Source organism: Canis lupus, chromosome 16 (genome assembly GCF_048164855.1).
Source record: "Canis lupus baileyi chromosome 16, mCanLup2.hap1, whole genome shotgun sequence".
Lineage (NCBI taxonomy): Eukaryota > Metazoa > Chordata > Mammalia > Carnivora > Canidae > Canis > Canis lupus.
The window spans coordinates 16868674-16894418 of NC_132853.1; the positions used below are offsets into that span (position 1 = coordinate 16868674).

Sequence of the window (25745 nt, forward strand, 5' to 3'; positions counted from 1 at the left end):
TTTTTAACTTTTGTTTTAATTTCTAATATGGTAAATATCAATAGCTGTTGCCTACATAAACCATTTTTGGGGGTCCTCAGTAATTTTTAAGAGTGTGTCATTTGGATTCAGGGACCTAGAAGTTTGAGAACTACTGCACTAGAGGACTACCTTGGGAGAAATACCTATATCTTCTTCCTTTCTTTTGGTCCTATGTAGTGAGAAACTATATAGCACAGATACAGATTTGTACAAACAGTTTGAGAGAAAAATGGCTCAAGTGTCAGGTACAGAACAGGTGCCAAATACAGTAAGATAGGTGATGATGATGATGATAACTGCTAGTGCCCCTGAGTCCTTGGATGTGTAGGTGCACACAGTACCTCTATGTAGATTCACATTTTTGTGCTCTGTGCTCTCTCCTTGACCAGTTCTTGTTTTATTTTATTTTTATTTTTTTTTTTAATTTTTTTATTTATTTACTTATGATAGTCACAGAGAGAGAGAGAGAGAGAGAGAGAGGCAGAGGGAGAAGCAGGCTCCATGCATCGGGAGCCTGATATGGGATTCGATCCCGGGTCTCCAGGATCGCGCCCTGGGCCAAAGGCAGGCGCCAAACCGCTGCGCCACCCAGGGATCCCCAGTTCTTGTTTTAAATACACACACTTTAGTCTCACATTTTAATTTTGCTCTTTATATCATCTGTGGCTCAAGCGAAGCATTTCCCAAGCATTTCCCCCTGCCTGTTTAGATTTGTTGGATGTATGTTCCTGAAGGGGAATTTGTTTTGTCCTAGTGGAGCCTGAGATACAGGGTTATTCTTCCTAATGGGAAAAGGCAGGCTTCTAAGATGGATAGATTGGTGACACCATGTTTTGTCCCACCTGCACTTTCAACCTGGGGCGCTTGTACAACTGTGCCTCTCTACAGCCCTCCCCACTAAAGAGATCCAGAAACCCCAGGGACTTGCTGAGGAAGGCCTTCCAGTGCTGCCTGAACTTCACCACAGATTTCCCACTAGGAAAGTAAAGACTGTGTAACTTGCATATGTGTTATCATCTGCAAATAAGTGGCTAACCTGGCCCCAGGTTTCCCCTGGCAGCTTATTAACTGGTTGTAGGAATTTACAGTAGGGAGGAAGGTAGGAGATGAGCCGGTAATGCTGAGAGGGTGGGGAGGGTAAGAATGGAACTAGTGTGCTTGCCCTTCTGATCCTAGAGATTAATCCCCTTGGTGTGGGCTATATGAACACGAAGCGTCTCCACCTGTCTTCTGGGGCCATGTGCTCATCTTCAGCCCAGACAGCCTGGCCAGTGCAATAGCACCAGATATGGTAACGTCTTTGATCTGAGGCCCAGGTCTGAACCTTACCTGCATGACTGGAGCCTGTCATTTACTTACTCTGGAATGTCACCCAGTTTTCTTATTGATAAAAGTATAGGCATGCCCGTCATGTCTGCTTCACAGAATTGTTAGTAAGACTTAGATTAAGTGAGGTTATATAGATGGGAAAGCTGAAAAACATGTGCAAATACAAGTTTTGTAAGACACTTTTTTATAGTGCCAGTAGGGTTCCTGCCCTTTGCCCCTTGCCCTTTGCATTCACGAGGCTTCTGTTCTTTTCTCCAGGTTACCTGTGCATGACAGATGAGTGGTTCTCTGAATATGTCTACGAAGTGGTGGTGGACAGGAAGCATGTCCCTGAAGAGGTGCTAGCCGTGTTAGAGCAGGAGCCCATTGTCCTGCCAGCCTGGGACCCCATGGGGGCTTTGGCCAAGTGATGCTGCCTCCAGCACTCTCTTCCTCCTTTGGGACCTGAAGTAGCTGCAAAAGACAGATCCAAGGACTGAAGCCAAAGTTACACAGGTTCCCACAGGACACAGTCAGACTCTTGGATTTCTCCTCCAGGAACCTCTTTGGAGAAGTGTGCTTTATGATGAAACAAAATATTCTTAAAGGAAAGATCAGGTCACACTATGTACTCTCCTCACCTCCAACAGCTCAGGATCTCTTCGCATTTTAATCAGATGTAATTGTTTGTCTTAATTGTCAAAACAGGTCTGGTGTAGTTAGTGTCTTTTAATAAGACAGGAGAGGATGAGCGATTGAATATGGAGAGAAAATGGACCTGATGCTCCTTGTTTCTAGAGTAGAGTTGGGGGAGGGTTATCCTAAGATTTGAGCTTTCAAACTGCATGCTGCCTGACAGTATCACTGTCCTTCCTAGATGGCAGTCACTAAATTCATTTTTTTTTTCAAGGTAATTTTATGTGCCTCTAATAACCCAGGAAAGGGAGGTTGATCAAGTCTGACATGATTCCTTCCTATTGTTTGGAACTGTGAGGGAGCACAGCTCTACTCCAGCAGGGTTAGTAGAGGCTTAGAGAAAGAGGAGTGTGAGAACAACTAAAACTTTATCATGATCTGAATTATAATCATTAGGGGGAGCTCTAGCCAAATGGTTTAACTTCTGCCTCTGGAATTGGGAGTTGGGTGGGTAGGAAAAGGTGATACCATTCTTTCTGACAACTAGATGGTGCTGAGAAGCTTTTGAATAAAACACTTTGCTAAATGAGAGTAAGTGGCTTATTTGATCTATCTAAGAGTTTCTTTATTTAGCAACAAAGGGAGGCAACCAGGTGACTCATATTCCTCAAAATGGAAAAACAGCTAGAGAGTTCAGGGCTTCCCTGCTTCAGTTTCTCTGTGGTATAGATAATCCTTGCCAGCTGGTGCCGATCCTCACTAGCTTCTGCAGAGGATTTCCAAGCATCTAAGAGAGCTTGCGTCCCTGCACTTAGCCCTTTCTTTCATCCAGATCCAGGGTCTCTATAAGAGTAAGAAATGAAGCTTTGTTGAGTCCAGCCTTGGAATTGGCTGGAGAGTATGTGATTTACTGAGACTGCATCTCCCTTTCACTGAAAGCAAATAAGTATAGCATCCTAATCAGCATTTCCATCAGTGCCTGAGCCCCCTACCTTTCTGGCTTTCCTAGAATCTTCTCAGTCCTACCAGGGATATTGTCTGGTAAAGCACTTTCCAAGATAACATTAGATAAAGACCCAAGCTTTAATCGAAGTGTTTACAATATTGTTGTAGACCCTTGATGTTCCAAGCAAGATAAATAAACCCATTTCTAGACACATCATGTCAAAACCCTAGAACAGATCTTTTTTTTTTTAAATTTTATTTATTTATGATAGAGAGAGAGAGAGAGGCAGAGACATAGGCAGAGGGAGAAGCAGGCTCCATGCACCGGGAGCCTGACATGGGATTCGATCTTGGGTCTCCAAGATCCTGCCCTGGGCCAAAGGCAGGCGCCAAACTGCTGCGCCACCCAGGGATCCCCCTAGAACAGATCTTAAAAGCATCTAGGAACACAGATTATTCCCTCCAAAGAAAAGACAATTAGATTGACAGCTAACCTCATCAGCATCTGTATAAGCAAGAAGACAGTGAAATATATCTTCAAGGTGCTGTGAGAAGTTAACTGTGAGCCTAGAATTCTATACTCAATGAAACTGTCTTTCAAGGGTGAAATAAGATATACTTTCAATCAAACAGAAGGGAAGTGATCCAGTATGGAAGTTCTGAGATATGATAAATAAGTGCATCTAAACAAAATGTGCCTGTAGGTAAGTCTAGTAGCATTCAAAGAAAGATGAAACTAAAATACACAAAAGTAGATAATTATAATTAGGGAGGTGATTGGACTAAACATAATCCTTGTCATTTAGGAAAAAATATTGATTAATTTTAGACTTTGGTCTGTTAGTGCTTGCTTCATCAGCACATATACTAGACTTTGGTATGTTAATAATTTATCCTAAAATTCTCTAGATTAACTACTAAAAAATAAGGATATAGTTTCCAAGCAAGAATATAATCAATCCATGAAAATACAAGATGGTGAGAAAAAAAAATGTGGAACAAATAGAGCGTCCAAAATAAGAGATAAATGTAAATGTGTCAATAATTACAATATGTATAAGTGGGTTGTGTTCCTGAAAAAAGATTGTCAAACTGGAGTTTTGGGGTTTTTTTTCCTAAGATTTTATTCAAGAGTGAGAGAGCATGAGGTGGGGAGGGGCAGAGGGTAAAGGAGCAGACTCACCACTGAGCAAGGAACCCAACGCAGGGCTCAATCCCAGCACCCCAAGATCATGACCTAAGCTGAAGGCAGATGTTTAACTTGACTAAGCCACCCAGATGCCCCTCAAACTGGAGTTTTTAAAAAAGAAATTCAGCCATAAGCTGATTACAAGAAACATCAGCAACCTGGGGTATAAAAAGGATAGGAAAGATATATCAGGCAGATACTAATCAAAATAAATCTGTTGTGGCTATACTAATAATTAGCAAAATTAAGGCTACTCAATAACTAGATTGATTCTTGGGTATATTATTCACAGCCTTCCTGGAGTTGTACAACACAGTGACCTTGGAAATAGGCTTAAAACAAAAAGCAGAGATATTAGAGATACAATCAATGCATAATTATGTGTTTACTTGATTCTCCAGAAAAATATAGATCCTAAATTTTAAATTAGTATGTACCTAATAACCTCAAAATATATAAAACAAACTATATGGAAAAATAATCCAAATCATAATGGAAGATTTTAACACACTTCTCAATCGTTGATAGATCAAGCAACCAAAAACTCAATTGAGTATGTAAAAGATTTAAGCATTTAGTAAGTTTGGTATAATGGACACTGCAACTAATAACTGCAGATTCTTCTTGAGCACACATGGAACTTTTTCAAAAATTGGCCATGTATTACAGAGTAGAGTCAACCTCAACAAATTTCCAAGTGATTAAGTTAGAAGCTAAAATTAAGAGATAGCTAGAAGTTTCCTATATGTTTATAAATTAATTCATAGATCCAAGAAGAAATCAAAGGAAATTTAACCTGAACAATGGTTAAAAAAAAAAACAAAAAACAACCTGCGTATCAAAATGGCAGGTCCAGCTAAAACAGTACTTAAGTTTTATAGCATTAAATTTTTATTAGAATGGAAGAAAGGCTGAAAATTGAGCTAAACATCTATGTCAAGAAATTAGAAATGCAAAATCAACCTAAAGAAAGCATAAACGTAGGGATCCCTGGTGGCTCAGCGGTTTGGTGCCCACCTTCGGCCCAGGGGCGTGATCCTGGAGACCCGGGATCGAGTCCCACATCACGCTCCCTGCATGGAGCCTGCTTCTCTCTCTCTCTCTCTCTCTCTCTCTCTCATGAATAAATAAATAAAATCTTAAAAAGCATAAAAGTGCAGAAATTAAAAATAGGATCAACTTAGCCATAAATTGGTCCTTTTTTTTTTCTCATAAATTAGTCCTTTTAAAAAATGAAGTAAATTAACAGATCTTGGCAATTAAAACATACACAAGAAATTAAAAGGAGAATACTATTAGGGCACCTCGGCTCAGTCGGTTAAGCATCTGCCTTCGACTCAGGTCATGATCCCAGGGTTCTGGTATGGGAGCCCTACATCCAGCTCTCTGCTCAGCAGGGTGTCTGCTTCTCTTTCTCTCTACCCCTCCCCCAAGCACTTGCTCTCTCTTAAAAAAATAAAATATTGGGATCTCTGGGTGGTGCAGCGGTTTGGCACCTGCCTTTGGCCCAGGGCGCTATCCTGGAGACCCGGGATCGAATTCCACATCGGGCTCCCGGTGCATGGAGCCTGCTTCTCCCTCTGCCTGTGTCTCTGCCTCTCTCTCTCTCTCTCTGTGACTATCATAGATAAATAAAAATTAAAATAAAATAAAATACTTTTCAAAAAGGAGTATACTATTATAGATACTGCAGATATTTGAAAACTGGAGGATACCCTCAACTTTGTTAAATGGTTTAGAAGACCTACATCCACAACCTCCAGAGTAACAGAAAAGGAGAAACAGTAATCTGGAAAGCAGACAGAGGCATTGGAAGATTTAGCAGAGCTGAAAAAAACTGAATCCTAAGCAATGGTGGAGAAAGCCAGCGCTAAGCAAACCAATTTACATTGCATAATCCCCTGAATATGGTAGTTCCAGCTAGTCATTAAGGGAATTGGGAACAAAAGGAGGGTTACTGGAGATGTCTGTTAGGTTCCCCCTCCCTACTTTGGGCAGCTAAGTAACTGTACATCCCCTGCTCTGTCAGCCAACTCAAGATTTATTCTCGAGGGAGAAGAGTTCATGGACACATAACTGAGGATGAAAGTGCCATAAGAGGATAAAATGAGTATTTGCATTCTGAATGTTCTCTGCCATGGTGGCTCAGTTAAGCACCCATCTCTTGGTTTTGGCTCAGGTCATGATCTCAGATGGAGCCTTGCATCAGGCTCTGCACTCAGTGTGGAGTCTGCTTGTCCCTCTCTCTCTCTCTGCTCCTCTCCTGCCCTCCCCCCCATAAAGTCTTTCAAAAAAAAAAGTTCTGGTGCTCAGGAGATTGGAAATCTCTGGGGAATCTTGACTAGCCTAAAAGGAAGGATGTAAAGAATTATTTTATGGCATAAAACATTATTTTATGATCTGGCATAACTATCAAGGATAGTAAGAGAAAAAATTACATGTAAATCACACATAAATATAGATGCAAAAGTCCTAAAACAAAGTACAAAGCAAATCCACAATAAGTAAAAAATAATCTTCATAACCAAATATTTAATAAAAGCTATTTCTCTTTAAAAAAAAAAAAGATTTTATTTATTCATGAGAGACACACAGAGAGAGGCAGAGACACAGGCAGAGGGAAAAGCAGACTCCATGCAGGAAGCCCCATGTGGGACTCGATCCCAGGGCTCCAGGATCACGCCCTAAGCCGAAGGCAGATGCTCAACTGCTGAGCCACTCAGGCGTCCCTAAAAACTATTTCTCAAATAAAATTCAGATCCAGTGGAGAGAAACAAACAACATTGCATATGTGCTCTCTGCTGAAGACTAAGGGAAATGAACCAAAAGTTTAGCTAGAGACCTGAATTGGAGGAACTTGCAAATATTTGGGTGACTGCTGAATGCAGAAATAGGGAGGTGGGACTGGGAACTCTTTAGCTTTACTCTGACCCCTAGAAAGTCCTTGCCAGCCAGGATGACTCTGGAGACATGTAGAGTCATGCTGACCCTACACATCCAAGAAGCCAGGACCTGATAATGAGACATGCCTTCAGGATGTGGTTGTGGAGCATTTGCTTGCTCCAGCTTGTCCTTAAAGAGCAGCTTAATTCGAATTTGCTGCTGGCAGCACCAGGGCCCTGTGCTGTAACTCATTCCTCCAGTTGTGTGGTGTGGGCCAGCAGTGCTGCTGAGCATGGGCACCGCCATTGAGCCTGACTCCTTTAAGTAATTCCAGATGAGCATTCCCATGTTTAGGACAACTTGTTCAAACAGTTGTTGTTGTTTCTGACTCTGACTCTTCTTCCCTGGGGGTCTATGAAACAATGTGATTGAAAATTAGCAATAAGCCAGCCAGAGCTGTTTTGTTTCCTTTTTTTTTTTTTTTAAAGAGAGAGAACAAGCGGGTTGGGGGGGGTGTTGGGGGAGGAGAGACGTAGAGTGGGGAGGATGGGAGGGCAGAGGGAGAGGGAGAAAGAGAACCTTAAGCAGGCCTCACACCCAGCACGGATCTGCTCCATCTCACAACCCTGAGATCATGACCTGAGCCAAAATCAAGAGCCTGAGCTGCCCAGGTGCCCCTTGTGTCCCTTTTCAAATTCAGCCTTTTCTGCATTACCACAAAGGGAAAGGAAGACAGGGATGGAGGGAGTGTTCAATCGTTTGGTTCCTACCAGCTGTAGCTATTTGGGAGCAGGACTGTGAAGACGGGAAGCCTCTCTGCGCCTCTCTCTGTACAGTTTGAATACTAACTGTTCTCTTTTTTGCTTTGCTTTGCTTACTCCTCTAGAGCTCTAGTTCTGTAACTCCTCCTGAAGTGGATGGAGTGCTCTTGGGAACCATCTTCCCGGCTGCCTCATGTTTGTTTTCTTTTTTTTAAATCAGCTGCAGGGATCTCTGGGTGGCGCAGTGGTTTAGCGCCTGCCTTTGGCCCAGGGCGTGATCCTGGAGACCTGGGATCGAATCCCACGTCGGGCTCCCTGCATGGAGCCTGCTTCTCCCTCTGCCTGTGTCTCTGCCTCTCCCTCTCTCTCACTGTGTGCCTATCATAAGTAAATAAAAATTTAAAAAATAATAAAAAAATAAAATCAGCTGCAGTTCAGGAGAGCAGAGAAGCCAAGACAGGGTGGGCCAATGGTGGAAAGTACTGGAGTGTGGTTGACGTAGAGTTGTAGCCTCCCTGCTTCTCCCCTGGCTGGGGACCTGACTTGCCCAGAACAGTGAAGAGATCCTTGGAACATTCTGTGCCAGGAGCACTCGGCCTCCTCCCTCGTGGCCTCTGCCCACCTCTGCAGACTGGACTTCCTCATCTCCCGTCTTATTCACTCTGCTGCTGCCAACCACCCTCTTCCTATTTTGCCCCTCAGACACACCAAGCTCACTCCCATCTCCTCTCCCTAGAGCTCTTCCCTCCCATCTGTGCATGGCTGGCTCCTCACGACCCAGGTGATGTGAAGGCCAGCTTCCCTCCCCACTGCCTCGACCACTGCCACACCAGCCCTCTCTGCTGCCATCGTGGCCTATTTTCTTCACGCTTATCACTTTCTGTGATGATCCTATTTATTTATATGTTTGTCTGTGTGCCCCAAAGTCGATTCTCCCTGTCAGCTCCCCAAGGGCAGGGGCTTTGTCTTGCTCACCACTGCGTTCACAGGCCTGACTCGTGGTAAGCACTGATTGGCTGACTGATTGAAAATGCCCTATTTTCTGACAGCTCTACTCAATTAAAAGTTTATACATAGATCTGAAGTCTGCTTTCCTATATAACTTGCTCAACGGGGACGAGGAGCAGAACAAAGTCTCTGTGATCTTCATTTCAGTGCTGAACAGAAAGGTCTAGACTTCATGAAGGTGACTTACTTAAGGCGAGTAGAAAAAAGAGGGAAAACCCGCCAAGTTTTATGTCACTTTTCTCACTGCTTTTACCTTTCTCATTTCAAATCAGCCCAGCACCATGGGAGGCGCAGGGCTTTTGGACTCAGTCTGGTTTTACCACTGTCTGTGTAACCACGGACAAGTTATGGAACCTCTTTGAGCCTTGGTCTTCCTACCACTTTTATTGGAAAATAATATTTTTAAGTGTATTAAATATGAAAACTTTCAGCTTGAAAAGGATGAAAACTGTCCATTATTTTTAAAGACGTTTACAGCAAAATACAACCAAAGAGTTTATACTGCATATTACCCTATAAAGTAGGAGAAGGACAAAGGACAATGTGTAGAATGAGTCTGGTAGATGCCCATTAACAGTAGCTTTTATTTTTAAAAAAAAAAGATTTAATTTAGGGCCGCCTGGTTGGCTCAGTGGTTGAGCATTTGCCTTGGGCTTGGGCCATGATCCTGGGGTCCTGGGATCGAGTCCTACATCAGACTCCCCGCAGGGAACTTGCTTCTCCTCTGCCAGTGTCTCTGCCTGTGTGTGTGTGTCTTACGAAAAAAATAAATCTTAAAAGAAAAAGTTTTTATTTATTTGAGAGAGAGAGAGCCTAAGGGGGTGGGGGAGGGCAGGGCAGAGGGAAAAGCAGCCTCTGACACTACACAGGACTCAGTCTCAGGACCCCAGGATCGTGACCTGAGTCAAAGGCACACTTGATTGACTGAGCCACCCAGCACCCCAAATGGTAGCTTTTATCAATGATCAGTTCTCACAGAGCTTCTCCAACGCATCCAGTATTGTGCCAGGGCCTCTGAGGTCCAAACAATTCCCTCCTCTCTAGGGTTGATCATTTTGCTGGGAAAGTCAGGTGTTTATACACAAGCCGGGGGAAAAGGTGGCTTTCTATGAGTGAGACCTTCTAGTAAGTGCCATACACTTACAAATGGCTTGAATGTTGGCAAAGGAAAAAAATGCTGACTGGTTCTATACTCACTTCTAACCACAGTGACTACAGACCTCAATGAGGCTGGTGGATGAGGGTGGCCAGATTACCAAGAAGAGACAAAGGGAAAACCTCCCTACACACAGAGGCACAAGTTATCTTGAAGTTCCTAGAAGGGAAGAAAAGCCAAAGAGAGGGTGAGTGTTTTATCATCTTAAACCGGCGATGGAAAACTGGCAGTAGGAGCACAGGCTGGAGGGGTGACCAACCTCAGGGGCTGGAAGCACAAGACAGGTGATCCAAAAAGAATTATGTACCTTTTGGTCTCATCTTGAGCGAAGCCCTAAACTTCACCTCTCAGCTCGCTACATCCTTGCTAGTAAGAGCAAATATTTGCCCCCTTCCTTAGGGAAGAAATGGATTTATAATGGTGCTGATTAACTTGGCCCTGTTTGGGGAAGAATCAGTCTGAACCACGTGAGGCAGAGCCACGGTCCTGGGGACACCTCCAGGTTCTACCCTGCTCCGAGGCAAGGCTGGGGCTCCTGTGATGTCTTCCTGCCTTCTTGCTTTCCCTCTGTTTCTCTCTCCCTTCGTGTTCTCCTCCTCCCTGTTCTTCTTCCTCACCTGTATATACTTTGATTTCAATGCACATTATCAGCCTCCCCCTGCCCAACAAACAGAGTAGCACCTGCTCTATGCTCGGCTTTTTTCCCCCCTCGGTTAACAGTAAATCTTGGGGCACCTGGGTGGCTCAGTGGTTGAGCGTCTGCCTTCAGCTCAGGGCCTGATCCCAGAGTCCTGGGATCGAGTCCCACATCAGGCTCCCTGCAGGGAGCCTGCTTCTCTCTCTGCCTCTTTCTGTGTCTCATGAATAAATAAAAATCTTAAACAAAAACAGTAAATCTTGTGAACTTCCCAGATGTGCCCCAATCAGCTGCCTCCCTCTTTCCACCAGCTGTGTGGCCCTCCACTGTGGGCTGTGCCAGGATTTACCTGGAGCCCTGGTTTCAGTGGTGCTCCCAGTCTGTCAAGAGCAGAAAGCACTTCCGAACTCAGCTCCCTGGCAACAGGGGGGCTTCCGGGGCCTGCTGTGGGCGAGGCGGGGAGAGACTGGAGCCCCCTCCCTCGGGAGCTCAGAGCCCCGGCCCGGGCAGGCAAGGAGGCGAGACGGGGTTACAGATACCCGGTGGGGCCCACAGGGCAGCAGGGCCCTTCCTGGGGCTCGTGCTGCTCTGGGCTCAGACTCCTCTGCCAAGGGAGAGGGTGAGAAACCAGCCCCGTCCAGAAGGTGGCCCCCAGCTCAGGGGGTTTCCCGCCTGAGGAGGGAATTCCGTAGGAAGGAAGGAAGGAAGGAAGATCAAACATCCCAGTTCAAAGATATGACACACGGTTGTCACAACGGGAGGGCTTGTTTATCAAACGCAGGAGGCTGCTAAGGGCTGGGAAAGGAGGGGCCCGGAAAGGTGACCAAAGCACCTTCCTCAAGGCTGAGCGGGAGCCAACGTCCCAGGCGCGCCGCCCTCCCGGGGCCCTGCTGGCGCTCGGGATGGGGCTGCCCGGCCGAGGCCCTTCCCTGTTTCTTCGGGATCCGGGGAGCCCGGCGCTGGGGACCGGCCCGGCCCTCTGAGGGGGAGACGCCGCAGATCCCGCCCCGGGGCTCTGGACTCTGCACGTGGCTGGACGCGAACAGAGGGGCCAACGCTGTCCCCTCCCCGCCAGTCACGGGACGGGGCGCTTCGGAAGGGATGGCGCAGGCTGAACTGCGAGGGCGCGAACGCTGCGAGGCCCAGAGGCGTGGGCCGCACTTTCCATGACTGTGTTAACCACAACAGAGGCCGAGGGACGGACGGCCCCAGGCCTGCAGGAGGGGGCTTGGCCTCGGCGCTGTTCCTGGTCTGGCTCCGCAGGGGAAGGGCTCGCGGGGCCTCGAGGCGCCCAGAGACGGTGCTCCCGGTGGCGGCGGGCTGCGTGCGCCCTGCAGCAGCCGGAGCCCGGGAGCAATCGCGGCGGAGCGGCCCGGGCTCCGGGCTCCGGGCTCCGGGCTCGGGCACTGGGGCGGCGCCGTCGTGCCCCCTCCACGCCGGCCAGGCGCCAGCCTCACAGGTCCTCCTCCAGGCTCTGACTTCCGCCTCCCTCCCGGCCTCCTTCCTTCTGTTCCAAGGGCCCTGCCTGCGCCCCGCGCCCCCCAGCTGCCCTGGGGTATCCCTGGCCTGGGTCGGGCGAGCCCCGGGAGCCTTCCCCGGAACACGGCGTCCACGTCAGCTCTGCCCTGCTGCGTGGCTCTGACGGGAGAGCCTCCGCGCTCCTGTGCCCGCACGAGCAGGTGCCCAGGCCTGAAGGCGCTGGGATGGGGACGGGCAGCCGGGCAGGGCGCAGGGCTGCGGGAGCCCACCCTCAGGGGGAAGCAGGGAGACAGCCAGCTGCTGGAGATCCCTGGGCAGCTGCGGCAAAGAGTCAGCAGCAGGTGGGGAAGGGGTCACCCTAGGGAGGAGAGACGGGCTGGATTCAGGGGCGGCTGAAGCTAAGCAGTGTTTGTAGGGTGGCACCCACAGGGACAAGTGGAAGAGCAAGCCCATGTTTAGAGAGAGGATGGGCTGTGTGGGACAGTTCTGTGTGGGCTCCACCAGGGAGGCAGTAAGGAACGAGAGAAGGTAAGTCTGGGTAAAGTCTAACGTCTTTTTCTGGTAGTGTCCCCTTAGCCAGGGAGCAAGAGGACAGAAGACTGGCCTGGGTGGTCCAAGGCTGAAGGAGGAGGATGGGGGAAGCATCTCTCGGGAGGAGAGGTGCACAGCTGGGCCATGCAATGTCAGCCTCTTCGCACCCCCCAGCTGGGTGGTGCCCACCATTCACAGAATCCCTATTTCACACATAAGGGACCCAAAGGGCAGACAGGTTGACGTAAAGGAGCTCACCCTGTGTGGGAGCAAACTCACATAGACAGGACAGTAAGGGCTCAGAGCCGAGATTTAACCCAGGCCCGGGGCTTCCCACTCTCCAGGCCAGCACCGCACCAAAGAAGGCACCACCCAGAGCGGCCTGGGCTGGCTGGCCAGAAATCCTACTGGGATCTAGGAAGAAGGCCAGGAGCGGAGCGGTTGGTGGGGCCGTGGAGCGGTGTTACAAGCCACGTTGGAATCAAGGTGGAGGACAGACTCGGTGGAGCCTAAAGTCACCCCCAGTGCTGCCACAGCCTGTGGCCCCCTCGCACTCTCGTTCCCGGTTCTGCCCTGCTCCCTCCTTGGAACGACACCCTGTGTTTGCTTAGCCCCTTACCCATACTGCTCTTACACACGAGTTTAAGAAGGCCAAGGAGAACCCGGGGAGGGCGGGGGACAGCAACTTGTTCGCCTGAAAGGGGGAGGTGCCCACGCGGGCCCCTGCCGCCCGGGGATCTGGCCCGAGATGAAGTTCCCAAGCTTGCCCAGGAATCACCAGCCTGGCTCCGCAGCGCTTCTCGCCCGCGGCTCACCAGAGCGGCCCGGCTGCCTTGTAATTGCCACCCTGATGTCTAGGTGGCGCCAAAGCCTCACACTGACGGCTCCCAGGTTGGGGAACCCACCTGCTCCCCGCAGACACCTGCTCAGCCCGGCTGAGTGCATGCTCAGCTTCGTGGGTTCCATACCTCCAAGTGCATAGGGGCTGCAAGCTTGTAATTCCTTTCTTCCTTCAGCTTTGCTCCGGCCCTGGCCTCCTTTGGGAGGAGCGCGAGGCGCTAGTCCCAGCCCTCTTATCTCTGCCTCAGGGACACCCCAAAGCAAGGACTCCATCTGTTCTTTTCAAAATGTAACAAAACAAAACAAAACTGCAATAATCTACTGAAAAGGTAACCCGACAAATAACATGAAATTCATTTTTAAACTTAAGTTTAAAAATTTTTTTTAAAATCTAAGCAGTATTTTCACATTGGTTCAAAACAATAAGCTCCTGTTGAACCTCCGCAGATAATGCAGATATCGTAGCACCTTATCGACTCTAGCAACGACCAGGGGCATGTCCGCTTGGGCCGCTCACTAGCCAGACGCTGTTCCCATACAGCTTTGAAGTGTGGCTAGTTAACAGGGGAACGGATGCCTTCATTCCTTCTGTCTGCAAGTATTTGGTGTGAGCCACTAAGCTGGGCACTGCTGGAGGCCTTGGGGATGGCCAGGTCCCTTCTGGCCCAGCGCACGTCCCGGGGCGGGGGACGGGGGCGGGTGGGGGGCAGATGAGCTCAAGGACTGCCAGGCGCTAAGTCCTGGGGAGAGAAATAGAGCAGGACTCCGGGGTGGGGGGCGGGGGGAGGTGATGGGGTGTCAGTGGTCCAGAAAGATCGCTCTGAAGGAGTGATTTTTAGCAGGATCCCAAACATAATTTTGGGGGCAACTGGTGCGGGCGGAACTAGACCTGCGGGCTGTGGGGCGGCCCCCTCTCCCGCAAGGTGAGAGCAAGGAGGTTGGGATCCTTGGCTCGGCTCGGCCTCCGCCAGCGCCCCCGCTGGCCCCGGGCTCCCCCGTTCCCAGCGCGCTGGCCCCTCTAGGGAGGGGGGGGGCCTCCTCACGTCCCCCGGGGCCCCGCCACCCCCCGAGCCCCCCTGCAAGGCGCGGCCCCTCCCCCACCCGGAGAGCGCCCCGGGCGCCCCCACCCCACCCCGGGGGAACGCCGAGCCGCGGCCACGCGGAAATGTAAAGTTTCTGCGGCTCAAAGTGACGCAAAAATTCTTAAAGAGCTCTTTGGCGGCGGCTATCTAGAGATCAGACCATGTGAGGGAAGGAGAGTACAAATACGGCCGCTCGGGCGCCAGCTCCGCACAGGCAGCCGCGCCCCCGGGCCTCGAGGGCGCGAGGGTCGCCCCACCTCGGAGCGCCGCGGACCAGCCTCCGCACCGACTCCCGGCAGGTGGGTGGGCGGCCGCGGGGGCGCGGGGCGAGCGGTCCCCGGACGCGGGGGCTCCTTCGCCTCCCGAGGGTGGGGGGCTTCCTCCGAGGCCGGTACCGGAGCAAGACCCTGCGAGGCGGCCGCACGCCGAGCGCTGCCCGGCGCGGGGGGAAAGTTGCTGCAGCTGAAGTCGCGGCTTCTGCGCGCCCCTGGGTCAGCGCGCGGCGCGCAGGCGGCCCGGCCGAGGCGTTTCTGCAGGGAGGGTCTGGTTGACATCAATGCCCGGTATCTAGAGAAGTCTCTGAACGACGCTTAAGTGGGACGGTGGTTTCCGCCGGCAGAGCCCAGGCACCGCTCAAACGCCTCCCGGGCCATTCAGAATTTATGGGAAACTCAGACTCCAGCCGTTGAAGTGTGTTAAGAAAAAATGTTTAGTGTTGCTAAAGAAAAATGTGTGCATTTAAATATGTCTTGGAAAACACTCTGTGGAGCTAAAGAACGCAAAGGAGCACGTTTCCTTTTGCACTGGGTCTTTTTGCATAAAGAATTTCTTTTTCAGTTGGGGTTCTGAAGAACTTGAGAGGGGTGGAATTTCTAAGAGGCAGACATTACAAACGCTTGTGTGTGTGTGTGTGTGTGTGTGTATTTTTATGATCTATTTTGTCCAGAAAAATGAACCAGGTCAATGGATTATTTATGAGCCTGCTAGCTCTCATCATGGTAAGACTAGATCAAATATTTAATGTGTTTTGCTTTCAGTTACATAGGGAAAATGTCTAAGAAAACAACACTGGGATTTATGTTTAAATGAGACGGAGGGGCAGTATGAGCGGCATTAGTGTTTGGGTTTTCAGCAGTGGAGGGAAGCACACAGCTTTGACTCTGCCCTGCTCCTTGCTTTTGTGTGGAGCCACTGATGCCCAGTGGTGGTTTTCATACCACCAGCACCAATGAGAGTCAGGTCCTAGTGGGGCTGGTGCAAACTAAGCAAGCTATTTTGTGCATGGGTTTTTCTTTTTCTTTTTTTTTTTTCCCTGAACCTGAATAAAAACAGATAGAGACTGCTTCACAATTAATCAAAAGTCTGCTCAGCACTCTGGTGATCTACGTGGGACATTCCAGAAATGTAGTAGCAGCACAGATAGACACTCAACCCATTTCTTTCAGGTTCTTGCTTAAGAAACATATACTAAGGGGGTGAAGTGGTGACGGTGGGGGCAGAATGATGTTGAAGTTTTAATGGAATTAGCAGAACCTCAGAAATTCCTCGTTGGGGAATTTTTAGAGCTATCTGAACATTTTTTTATAATGTTTTTTTTTAATTTTTATTTATTTACTTATGATAGTCACAGAGAGAGAGAGAGAGAGAGGCAGAGACACAGGCAGAGGGAGAAGCAGGCTCCATGCATCGGGAGCCTGATATGGGATTGGATCCCAGGTCTCCAGGATCGCGCCCTGGGCCAAAGGCAGGCGCCAAACCGCTGCGCCACCCAGGGATCCCCTATCTGAACATTTTGATGCGACTCAGAGAGGCATGTCCAAGAGTTTCACGAATGGGCCATGTGGTGGTGGAATGGAGGTGCTTGGCTGGAGGTGGTTGTCTCTGAGGGCAGGCTTACAGGAACATCCCCAGTGTCCCCTTCTGAAGAGAGACCCAGGTGATTCCAGAAATTAAGCCAGTAAGTGACAATTCCTTCTCCTTTGTAGTCATCAAATGGTTTTATCTGAGAGAACAAAGGAAGGGCTGCTTGAAGAAGTTTAATTTGATTTAATGAATCAACAGGATATGGTCATGATTTGACTTTTTGAAGAGAGATGCCCATGTGACCAAAGGGAAAATTATGCAGTCATTTCTCTATCACAAGGTACCTCACACCTTAGTTGTTCCCATCACAAATCAGCTCCTCTGGGTGTCACAGTCCTAAGCTCTAAGTGAGGGGCAGGAGGCGGCCCTGCATGACATGATGTCTGAGTCCCCTCCAATTCATCCTAATCTCTCTACTTTAAGCAAACGCCACTTGAAATGATGGTGCAAAATGCCTGAGTGCCGGGACTCTGCCCAGATGCTGCTGTCAAGTCAGGGTCCTCTGGGGCCCCGGGCTTTCATTCTAAGGCAGCGGTTTGCACAAGTCAAGTCCTGCACCTCAGCACCAACAGGTAACAGGAGCCTGAGTTTGCCCACTCCCCACATCCCTTTTGCAACATGCCCAGGGTGTGGTGCAGTGGAATCAGCCTCCAGGCAGTGAGATTTGGGCTGTGCCGATTTTCTTTCCAGCCACCGAGCTGTTGCCAATTGGCTGTAGTCCTCCGAGGTTTGTTCTACGTAGCAGTAACAGGCTTGGTTGTGGAGCCAACGATCTGATAAATCACCCCACTTCTCCATTTCTGGGGCAAGTGAGACTTACCCTGCTCCTGTGGGGAATTAGTTTCTGGGCTTACTCTCACAGTACCCTAAGGAAAGAAAACTCATCTTTCTAGGAGGGATCCAGATGGGAAATAGATGAAACTGGCCCGTAGAAGAAACCTGGCATGGGCAGCCCTGGTGGCGCAGCGGTTTAGCGCCGCCTGCAGCCAAGGGTGTGATCCTGGAGACTCTGGATTGAGTCCCACGTCAGGCTCTCTACGTGGAGCCTGCTTCTCCCTCTGCCTGTGTCTCTGCCCCTCTCTCTCTGCATCTCTATGAATAAATGAATAAGATCTTAAAAGAAAAAGAAACCTGGCATAAGTGATTTTCCCTGAGCAGAGGGTGAGCAGCTTTTCTTGGGTGGGCACAAGACCCACCACAGGCTGACACAGCCCTTTTATTTCTAGGCAGAGCTCATCTTACTGACTTGGCCCCATTTTCTGAAATGATCTCTGGGTAACGTCTCTATGCAGGGGCATTCCCTCAGCTTGACCTAGGCTGGCTGTCAACGAGTGGGAAGATCAAGGGATGTTGCTAACACACTTTTAAACCAAGTAAGTGTTCTCCTAGCCCTGTGTCTATGTGGTGACAAAATGAGTAGAGAGGAGGTCAGTGTGAGGCAGTTCGCCTTATTTTTTCCTTTCTTTTGGCTCCCCTGCAACCTGGCAGCAGCTCCCTTGCTGCCACCCATCCTTGGATCAACGGTCCTTGTTAGTGTGTATTTAAGCCATAGGCTTTTATATTTTTAATCAGTTAATTTTATTTTATTTTTAAGATTCTATTTTTAAGTAATCCCTACGCCCGATGTGGGGCTCAAACTCACAACCCTGGGATCAAGAGTCACATGTTCCACTGACTGAGCCAGTCAGGTGCCCCTAAGCCATAGGCTTTTTTAAAAAAAAAAAAAATTTATTTATTCATGAGCGACAGAGAGAGAGAGGCAGAGACACAGGCAGAGGGAGAAGCAGGCTCCCTGCGGGGAGCCTGATGTGGGACTCGATCCCGGGCCTCCAGGATCACAACCTGGGCCGAAGACAGATGCTCAACTGTTGAGCTACTCAGGTGTCCCAGCCGTGGACTTTTTAAAAGCCAGGACTGGATATACTTTCATGAATCCCAGACCCCGCACCCCCAGCCCCTGGACTGCAGGGCAGGAGATGAAGCCCAGCAATGTGGAGACGTGGAGGTAACATCCCAGGGCCAGCCTGTGGCCAGGGTCTCCAGGCGCTGACCAGGCCAGACGGCAGATCTAAGAGCCCATCGTGTACTCTGGGAGAATCCAGAGCTGGAGGCTGGCAGAGAGGCTCGCTTGGAGGGAGTGAGCTGGCGGGCTTTGCCTTCTTGTTTTTGTGTGATTTTTCTGGGCACAAAGAACATTTAATTTCCATTATTACTGACCTGCTGAATGAAAATAAAATAAACACCATTTTTTCCTCTACCTGAAGGACTCCCTCAAATTTAGGGGGGAGCAGAGCTGGAAGGGCTCCAGGTGCCCTGTGGCTTATTCGAGCTCACCCATGGCTGCAAGGGCTGGAACCCGAATCTCCTGTGCCTCTGTTTTTGCCTCTCCCCCGAGTGTGTTGTTTTTAAAAACTAATCAAGCTAGAGGGGGGCACTTGACGGGATGAGCACTGGGTGTTATTCTGTATGTTGGCAAATTGAACACCAATAAAAAATAAATTTATTATTAAAAAAAAACTAATCAAGCTAGCTGGCTCTTTTCCTTGTTTCAGAGGAAAGGAGCTGAGCTGCAGGAAAGGGGAGGAGAGGCCCTGCCCGGGGAGAGGAGAGAAGAGATATGCTATTCTGGGTATGTCTCAGCCGCAGGGAGGCCTGGCTGACTGGAGGGTTCCTGGGTTCCCAGTGCTCACTCCGAAGACTAGAGTGATTTTCCTCCCCCTGGTTCTTTAAAAAATATTTTATTGATTGATTGATTGATTTGAGAGAGCGCACAAGTGGGAGAGGAACAGAGGGAAAGGGAGAAGCCGACTCCCCGCTGAGCAGGGAACCTGACTTGGGACTTGAACCCAGGACCCTGGGATCAGGACCTGAGCTGAAGGCAGCCGCTCAACTGACTGAACCACCCAGGTGCCCTGTGCCCCCAGTTTTTTATTTTAAAGAATTTCAACTAAAACATCAGAGAAATGTCCCAGTGAACCTTCCCTCAGAGCCAATAGTCATTAACATTTTGTCACATGTGTGTACACTCTAACTTTTGCATCTGTAACATACATAGTTTGATACACTTTTATGTAATATGTGTGACATAATTCATGTAACAATTATACAAACTATATATTATATAATTTTTCTGTCGAACCTCAGAATTTGCAGACATCTAAATACTTCACCTCTTGTCTCCTAAGAATAAAGACATTCCCCTACATAAGCAGAGCCCCACTATGGTCACATTTGGGAAACAATTTGATAAAATATTATCAAATGTGCAACTATTACAGTCCTTATTTAAGTTTTCCCTACTAGCTCATTGGTGTCATTTGCAGCATGGAGGGTTACTTCTTGAGACTCCAGACTCCCAGGGATTGGAAACCACCTCTTGCTCTGACCTCTGTGCATCTGAGGCCTAGCTCGATACTATGTAATGATGAACTGATTTTTATTTTTATTTATTTTAAAAAATATTTCATTTATTTATTCACGAGAGACACAGAGAGAGAGAGGAAGAGGGAGAAGCAGGCTCCATGCAGGGAACCCAATGTGGGACTCAATCCTGGGTCTCCAGGATCACACCCTGGGGCAAAGGCAGGTGCTAAACCACTGAGCCACTGGGCTGCCCTGAACTGATCTTTATTAATGTTGCCAAACTGTATGTGTGACACATTGTAAAGCACCTTTCAGAACTTCTTGACCTGAGCATATACGCCCCTTCAAGCAACATTCTCTGAATCACTAACATCTTGTGGCCTCCATGACTCCTCCACTCTCCACCCCACTGTGTCCTCTCTGCTCCCTGCCCTGCCCAAACAGGCCCAGCTCACCCTTTCCTCTTGCCTCCACCACTCCCACTGTACTTCATTCCATCTCAGATCTCTTTCTCCCCACCCTCTCTCACTGCTTTGCTCAACTGCCACAGGTAAATCCACCCTCCCTTCCTAACACCCTCTCCCTGGGTGGGGTGGGGGTGGCATGTTCTCTCCCTGCCAGCTCTCCATGTCCTGGCTCCCTTCGTGGGCCTAATCATGTCTGTTTTACACAAAAGTAGTTTTAGTGATAGGCTTTGTATTAGGGAAGAGAAAATCTGTGTTTGGAAATACTGCCATGTTTCTGGATCTTGATTTCTATGTATGGCATAAATTGCATTATGACAACAATAAAGGCCTACTTAGAAGGTGTAAATGACCATCTGAATCCTGCCCGATCTAACCTGTCAGCTGTCTGAGTCTCCCAAGTCCTCTCTGGGCCTTGTCCACATTGAAACAGTGGCAGCAGTTTCATTTTCAGCAAATAGTTGGAAGTTGTGAGGTTCCATATGATAAATCCATGTCCTCAATGTCTCTAGCTCTAATAAAGGTGCCTGGAAGACTCCTCCACAGAGTCTGCATAGGATTCTCTCCACTTCCTGCCCTCTCCTGAAGTTTAGTTTTTCTGAAGAACCAGAAAAAAGTTCAGATGGATAGATGCCAGTTGGGAGATAACGCCCCATCAGCTCCATTGTCCACCCCCATCGTTGGTCATACTTGACAATGCTGTGTCCCACACCTTCTGTTTTAGATGTTTCAGTGTTTTCTGGGTCAGCATGGATTTTGTAAGCTAGTTTAAGAGGCTAACCATCCTTTGCAAGATTTATTTCTGTAGGTAGAAAATACATTCCAAATTCCAGATGAGGAACTCACAGATGAACGTTTGGAACACAGGCCGTTGATGGGTGTGCCTGCTGGTACTTGTTTCAAAGTCTAAAAGCACAACCTAGACTCTTCTTTAATCCCAGACATGTCAGTCTTTTGTAGTCCACAGTCCATTAAAATGATTGTTGTGACAGTCCTCCCTCCACCCCCAAGATACACAGCAGATCTCTCTGATAGGTGAGCAGCAGAGAGGGGTAGGCTCAGAAATGCCTCACCTGGGGCTCGCTAGGTCCTGCACCCAGGAAACCCAAAATAGAACCTCTGTGTGGGCAGCTGCACAAGTATTTGAGTACAGAGATGTATGAGCCATGGCCCCTGCTGCCAGGGCATCCAAAGCAAAGGTACGTAAAAGGATAACTAATGATACACAATAATCAGTGATGAATGCACATTAGTAATTGTACACAGTAGAGAGGGACCATCTTGGGCTGGAGTGGTGAGTAAGGCTGGAAGGATATGGGATAATTCAGGGAAGCAGCAGTACAGGGTAGGGATGTACTGGGCGTGCTTGGTGGTCCACCTGCCCCTGATAACCTAGAGCGCTTGTGAAGCATGCAGTACCCACATGGATCTTTTGAATTATAATCTCTGGGACAGCAGCCTGGGAATCTGCTGTCTATAACTTTCCCAGTGACCCCAGGGAGAGGAACTGACCGAGAGGACCAAGCACAGTCAGGGAGGGCCCATGGAAGGGCATGGAAGCCCGTCCTTCTGTCTCAGGCTGCCCACATATTGTGCTGTGGGCTAGGAATCACCTAGCCTCTGGGCCTTAGGCCCCCTGACAGAGCTGTGAAGCTGGAGGGCAGGATGCGCTGCACATTGTAGTGGCCTGGTGGCCATCAGCTCCCCGTCATTTATTGACACTCTCCACGTGCTAGACACTGAGAAAAGCAGCCGTCACCCCCTCATTTCCCACAACGGCCTTTAGGAAGCAGGAATTTTCATGGTCTTTTTTACATACAAGGAAATGAAAGCCCAGAGTGGTTAAGGGACCTGCCCCAAGTCACATAGCCAGTAGGTGGAAGGTCTGGGGTCCTGGGGCAGATCTGTGAGACTGGAGGGCCATGAGGTGTAGGCATGAGAACAGTTAAGTGGTGCCTCTGGAAGGTGGTTGGTCTAGGCTTACCCTCTCCCAGGCAGGGAAAGTTCTGGACAGAGACCTTTGTCCTTTCACATGATAAGGACCTAAGGATTATAGGCTATTTAATTCCTCTCCAAAAAAGTAAACTGACTGTCTCACTCAAAGACTTCTTCAGTTGGGATGGCGGTGTTCATTTCTACCCCTTTTGTCCAAAAACAAGTGGATTTTCCCTGTCCTCCCCATTCACATTGTGAGGTCTATTTTGTTTGAAGGGTGAGCCAGGAGGCCCTGTGGATACAAATATAAACCACTGTCTTTACACTGTGGGGACCATGAGCCAGAACCCACTCAAGTCCAGGCTCCTGTGAGACAAGCTGCACAATAGGAACCAAAGGAAAACTTTTAAAATCTGAGGGCACCTTGGAGCTGGAAATGTGAGGCCTCTGAACATGTTGCATGGGGTCAGCGGAAAGCTCTGTTTACAATAGGATGTGCAACAGCGATCGCGAGCAGCACCTGCCTCTCCCTCTTTAAGCATAAATACTGCTTTTCTTGCAGTCAGATTTTGGCTTTGCACCATGAACTCCATGAAGGCAGGACTGTGCCTGCTTTGCCTCCAAGAGCCGAGCACGTAGTAGGCATACAGTACATCTCTGCACAGTGTTGCCGGTGGCGGAGGGCCAGGCTCAAAATCTCAATGGGCCTTTGTAATTCATGCCACCCTCAGGAGGGGTCTTGGGAACTTCAGACTCCCTCTCTGAAGAGAGAATGCAAATTGCCACTTGGCTATATGAACTATAATTAATCTTTTCTCAGCGATAAATCCCTAATTCGTGCTGGATTTGGTTTTGTTTTGTCATTGAAAATGAAAACTGAGTGTCTTGAGACATGAACTCACTTTGATCTCGACAACTGAAGTCAAAGTACAAACTTTCTATAGTGTTTCTGCTTGGAGTGTGCTGACAGATGTGACAAGTAGGGTCATGGACATTTCCAAAGGTCTGGGTGGTTAAAAAAAAAAAAAAAAGATCTGGGTGGTTTCATGACTAATCACTGTGATTACATGCTTGTTCCAATACTGGTTCCCTGGCTACAGAGACAGGATTTGTGGGAAGAGGAATGGAGATTTGATCAGAAGAAGTTTAAATAGAAACAGTCCTCCTTTCTACTGTGGTAGAGGGAAAGGGGGTGACTTAGCCCCCCTCCTAGGCTGAGATGAAGCAGGGGTATGAACAGAAAACAGTCAGCCCACCAATGGCACCACCACGTTGCCCACGTGCAGAGATGCGGGGACAAGGGTCCTACATGTCAGGTTGTCATCCCACTGAGGAGCAGGGTTATGTAGTGCCACCGTCAGCCTGGCACCTGCTCACCCTGGCACAAGGGTACACATTCAGGGTGCCAAGGAAGGCTTCTGGGGCTTTTTCTGGCCACAGAGAAACTCAAAGGCTGCCTGGAGGAGGTCACAGCTATAATGTTGACCTCGTTTACAATCTCTACCCAGCAGGATAAAAATATCTTCTAAAAAAGAAAGCTTTTAAGAGAACATTCTTAGAAGCCAATTTTCTTAACGCTTACTTCTATATTCCTGAGGCAGCTTGCTCTCAACTGTGATCTGCTGGTCTCAGTAGAAAAAGGTGGCCAGTACTCTGTAAAATCAGAAAGTGGGAGCCACAGAAGAGGGTCCAGACCAGGCCGTCTACTCGTGGCCAACTGGATTAGTAACGGGAGGAGCTTTCTTCCAATTGGGAGACGGAGAAAAAAAGATGTGCGTCTTTTGCCTGTTCGGTGGCTTTGGGTGGCTGTAACTTATGTTTGTACCCCAGGTTTTGTGATCAGGAGTGCAGGCACCATCAGAGAAAGCTAGAGAGCAGAGCTGGCTGGAGAGAGACCAGCCTGGGGTTGTGAGTCAGCTGAGGATCACTCTGGACCAGCTTTCTTACAACTTGGGCCATTTCAGCCTGTTGATGCAATTTAAAAAAAAAAAAAACGTGCTGGGGGATATTTCCGGAAACAAAGTCTTTGTAATGCTCAGAACGAACATAGAGAAGAGTGTGTTACTCTTCTAGGAGCTGCTTGTGACAGATGCCAAGAAATCCAGATCAGTTACCTTAGGGGATGAACCCCTGAAGATACTGAAGAACAGGCATTGCCCCTAAAAGTTCACCAACACATGTACATTGTCCAGCTTCCCTGCAGAGTGCCCCAAGGGAGAATGTACAGGAAACCCCGGTGTCAGGAAGGTGACAGAGGCACTAGTGTGGCTAAGTATCTGCTCATCCTACCACTGTATTCTTCAGAGATGGGTGACGTGTCCATCCCATAGCCCGCCAGAGCAAGATTGGAGGATATAGCTGCTCTTTGAATTGTAGTTTTTTGTTTGGTTTTTAAATATTTTATTATTTTTCATGAGAGACACAGAAAGAGAGAGGCAGAGACAAAGGCAGAGGGAGAAGCAGGCTCCATGCAGGGAGCCTGATGTGGGACTCAATCCCGGGACTCCAGGATCACACCCTGGGACGAAGGTAGCCGCTCAACCACTGAGCCACCCAGGCATCCCTTTTGTTTTGTTTTTAAAGTAATCTCTACACCCCACCTGGGACTCGAACTCATGACCCCGAGGTCAGGAGGCACAGGCTCCGCCAACTGAACTGACTGGGTGCCCCTGAGCTGCAGTTTGCACAAGAGCAACAGTGCAGTATTCAAGATAGGAAGAAGTTCCTTCAGAAGACTTTGGGTACCATTTTGAAGGTGGAGAAAGAAAGGTGGGGAAGGGGGAGCATTGGTCATAGGCTGTCTCTGTCCCTTGGATGCCATTGGGCTGCACACCATAAAGCTCCCTGTCATCTGGTCTTCAACTTCTTCAGTGTTGAACTTCTTCACGGTGGCAAACATGTGGTTGATACAGGCTGAAGGGAAGTGCAGAGGCTGTCTTCAAACAACAGAACCAGAGACTGCAAAGTCCAGATTGAATTTAGCTGTGTATTTAAATACACTGCTTTTTCATCTCTTGAAAAATAATGAAATTAAAAAAAAATCCATTAGCCTGTTACATGGTTACTTATAGTGGATGAGAGACTGTGTGGTTAATTTTAAAAGTCTGAGGGTGGGGGATCCCTGGGTAGCTCAGCGGTTTGGCACCTGACTTTGGCCCAGGGCGTGATCCTGGGGTCCTGGGATTGAGTCCCACGTCAGGCTCCCTGCATGGAGCCTGCTTCTCCCTCTGCCTGTGTCTCTGCCTCTCTCTGTGTGTCTCTCATGAATAACTAGATAAAATCTTTAAAGAAAAAAAAAGTCCATGGAGGGGGACAGGGAGAAGCTGGAGAACAGCATAAAGATGAACACAGTGGGGTTTTATCTAGATCACTGTCAGAAATTCATGCTCTTCTATGAGTGGTGTTTGCATCCTTGAGCCCAGGGTAGGGTCAGGGGGTGGGGGCCAAGCAGCTGGAATCGGTAGAAGCCAGGATGCCCACCCTGTCCCCTTACATACACACATACACACCCTAGGTCGGTAGAGCTGGTTTCTCTCTTGTTGCTGTAATATTTTCGGCAACAGTCAATCTCTTTAAAATTTTTATTTTCTACTTCACAGGAAAATGAACCCAATGAACACAAAGCTCTAATTATTTGCCTCACC

General features: G+C 48.6%; 2 protein-coding genes across 3 annotated transcripts in view; both read left to right on the forward strand.

Annotated features, from left to right (window-relative positions):
* BLMH (bleomycin hydrolase) overlaps positions 1–2556 on the forward strand; it is a 48220-nt gene extending 45664 nt beyond the window's left edge. The window contains exon 12 of the mRNA XM_072779170.1: positions 1609–2556. Coding sequence (XP_072635271.1) covers positions 1609–1760 — 152 coding nt within the window. The 3' untranslated portion in view covers positions 1761–2556. The remainder of the gene's footprint in view (positions 1–1608) is intronic.
* Positions 2557–14621: 12065 nt separating this feature from the next.
* The window catches only part of SLC6A4 (solute carrier family 6 member 4), a 36724-nt gene continuing 25600 nt past the window's right edge, over positions 14622–25745 (forward strand). The window contains exon 1 of one of the 2 annotated variants that reach the window (XM_072779171.1): positions 14622–14775. The gene's annotated coding sequence lies outside the window, so the exon portion shown is untranslated. Of the gene's footprint in view, positions 14776–17559; positions 17713–25745 lie in introns of those variants that run through there. The other variant, XM_072779172.1, reaches the window with a different exon arrangement.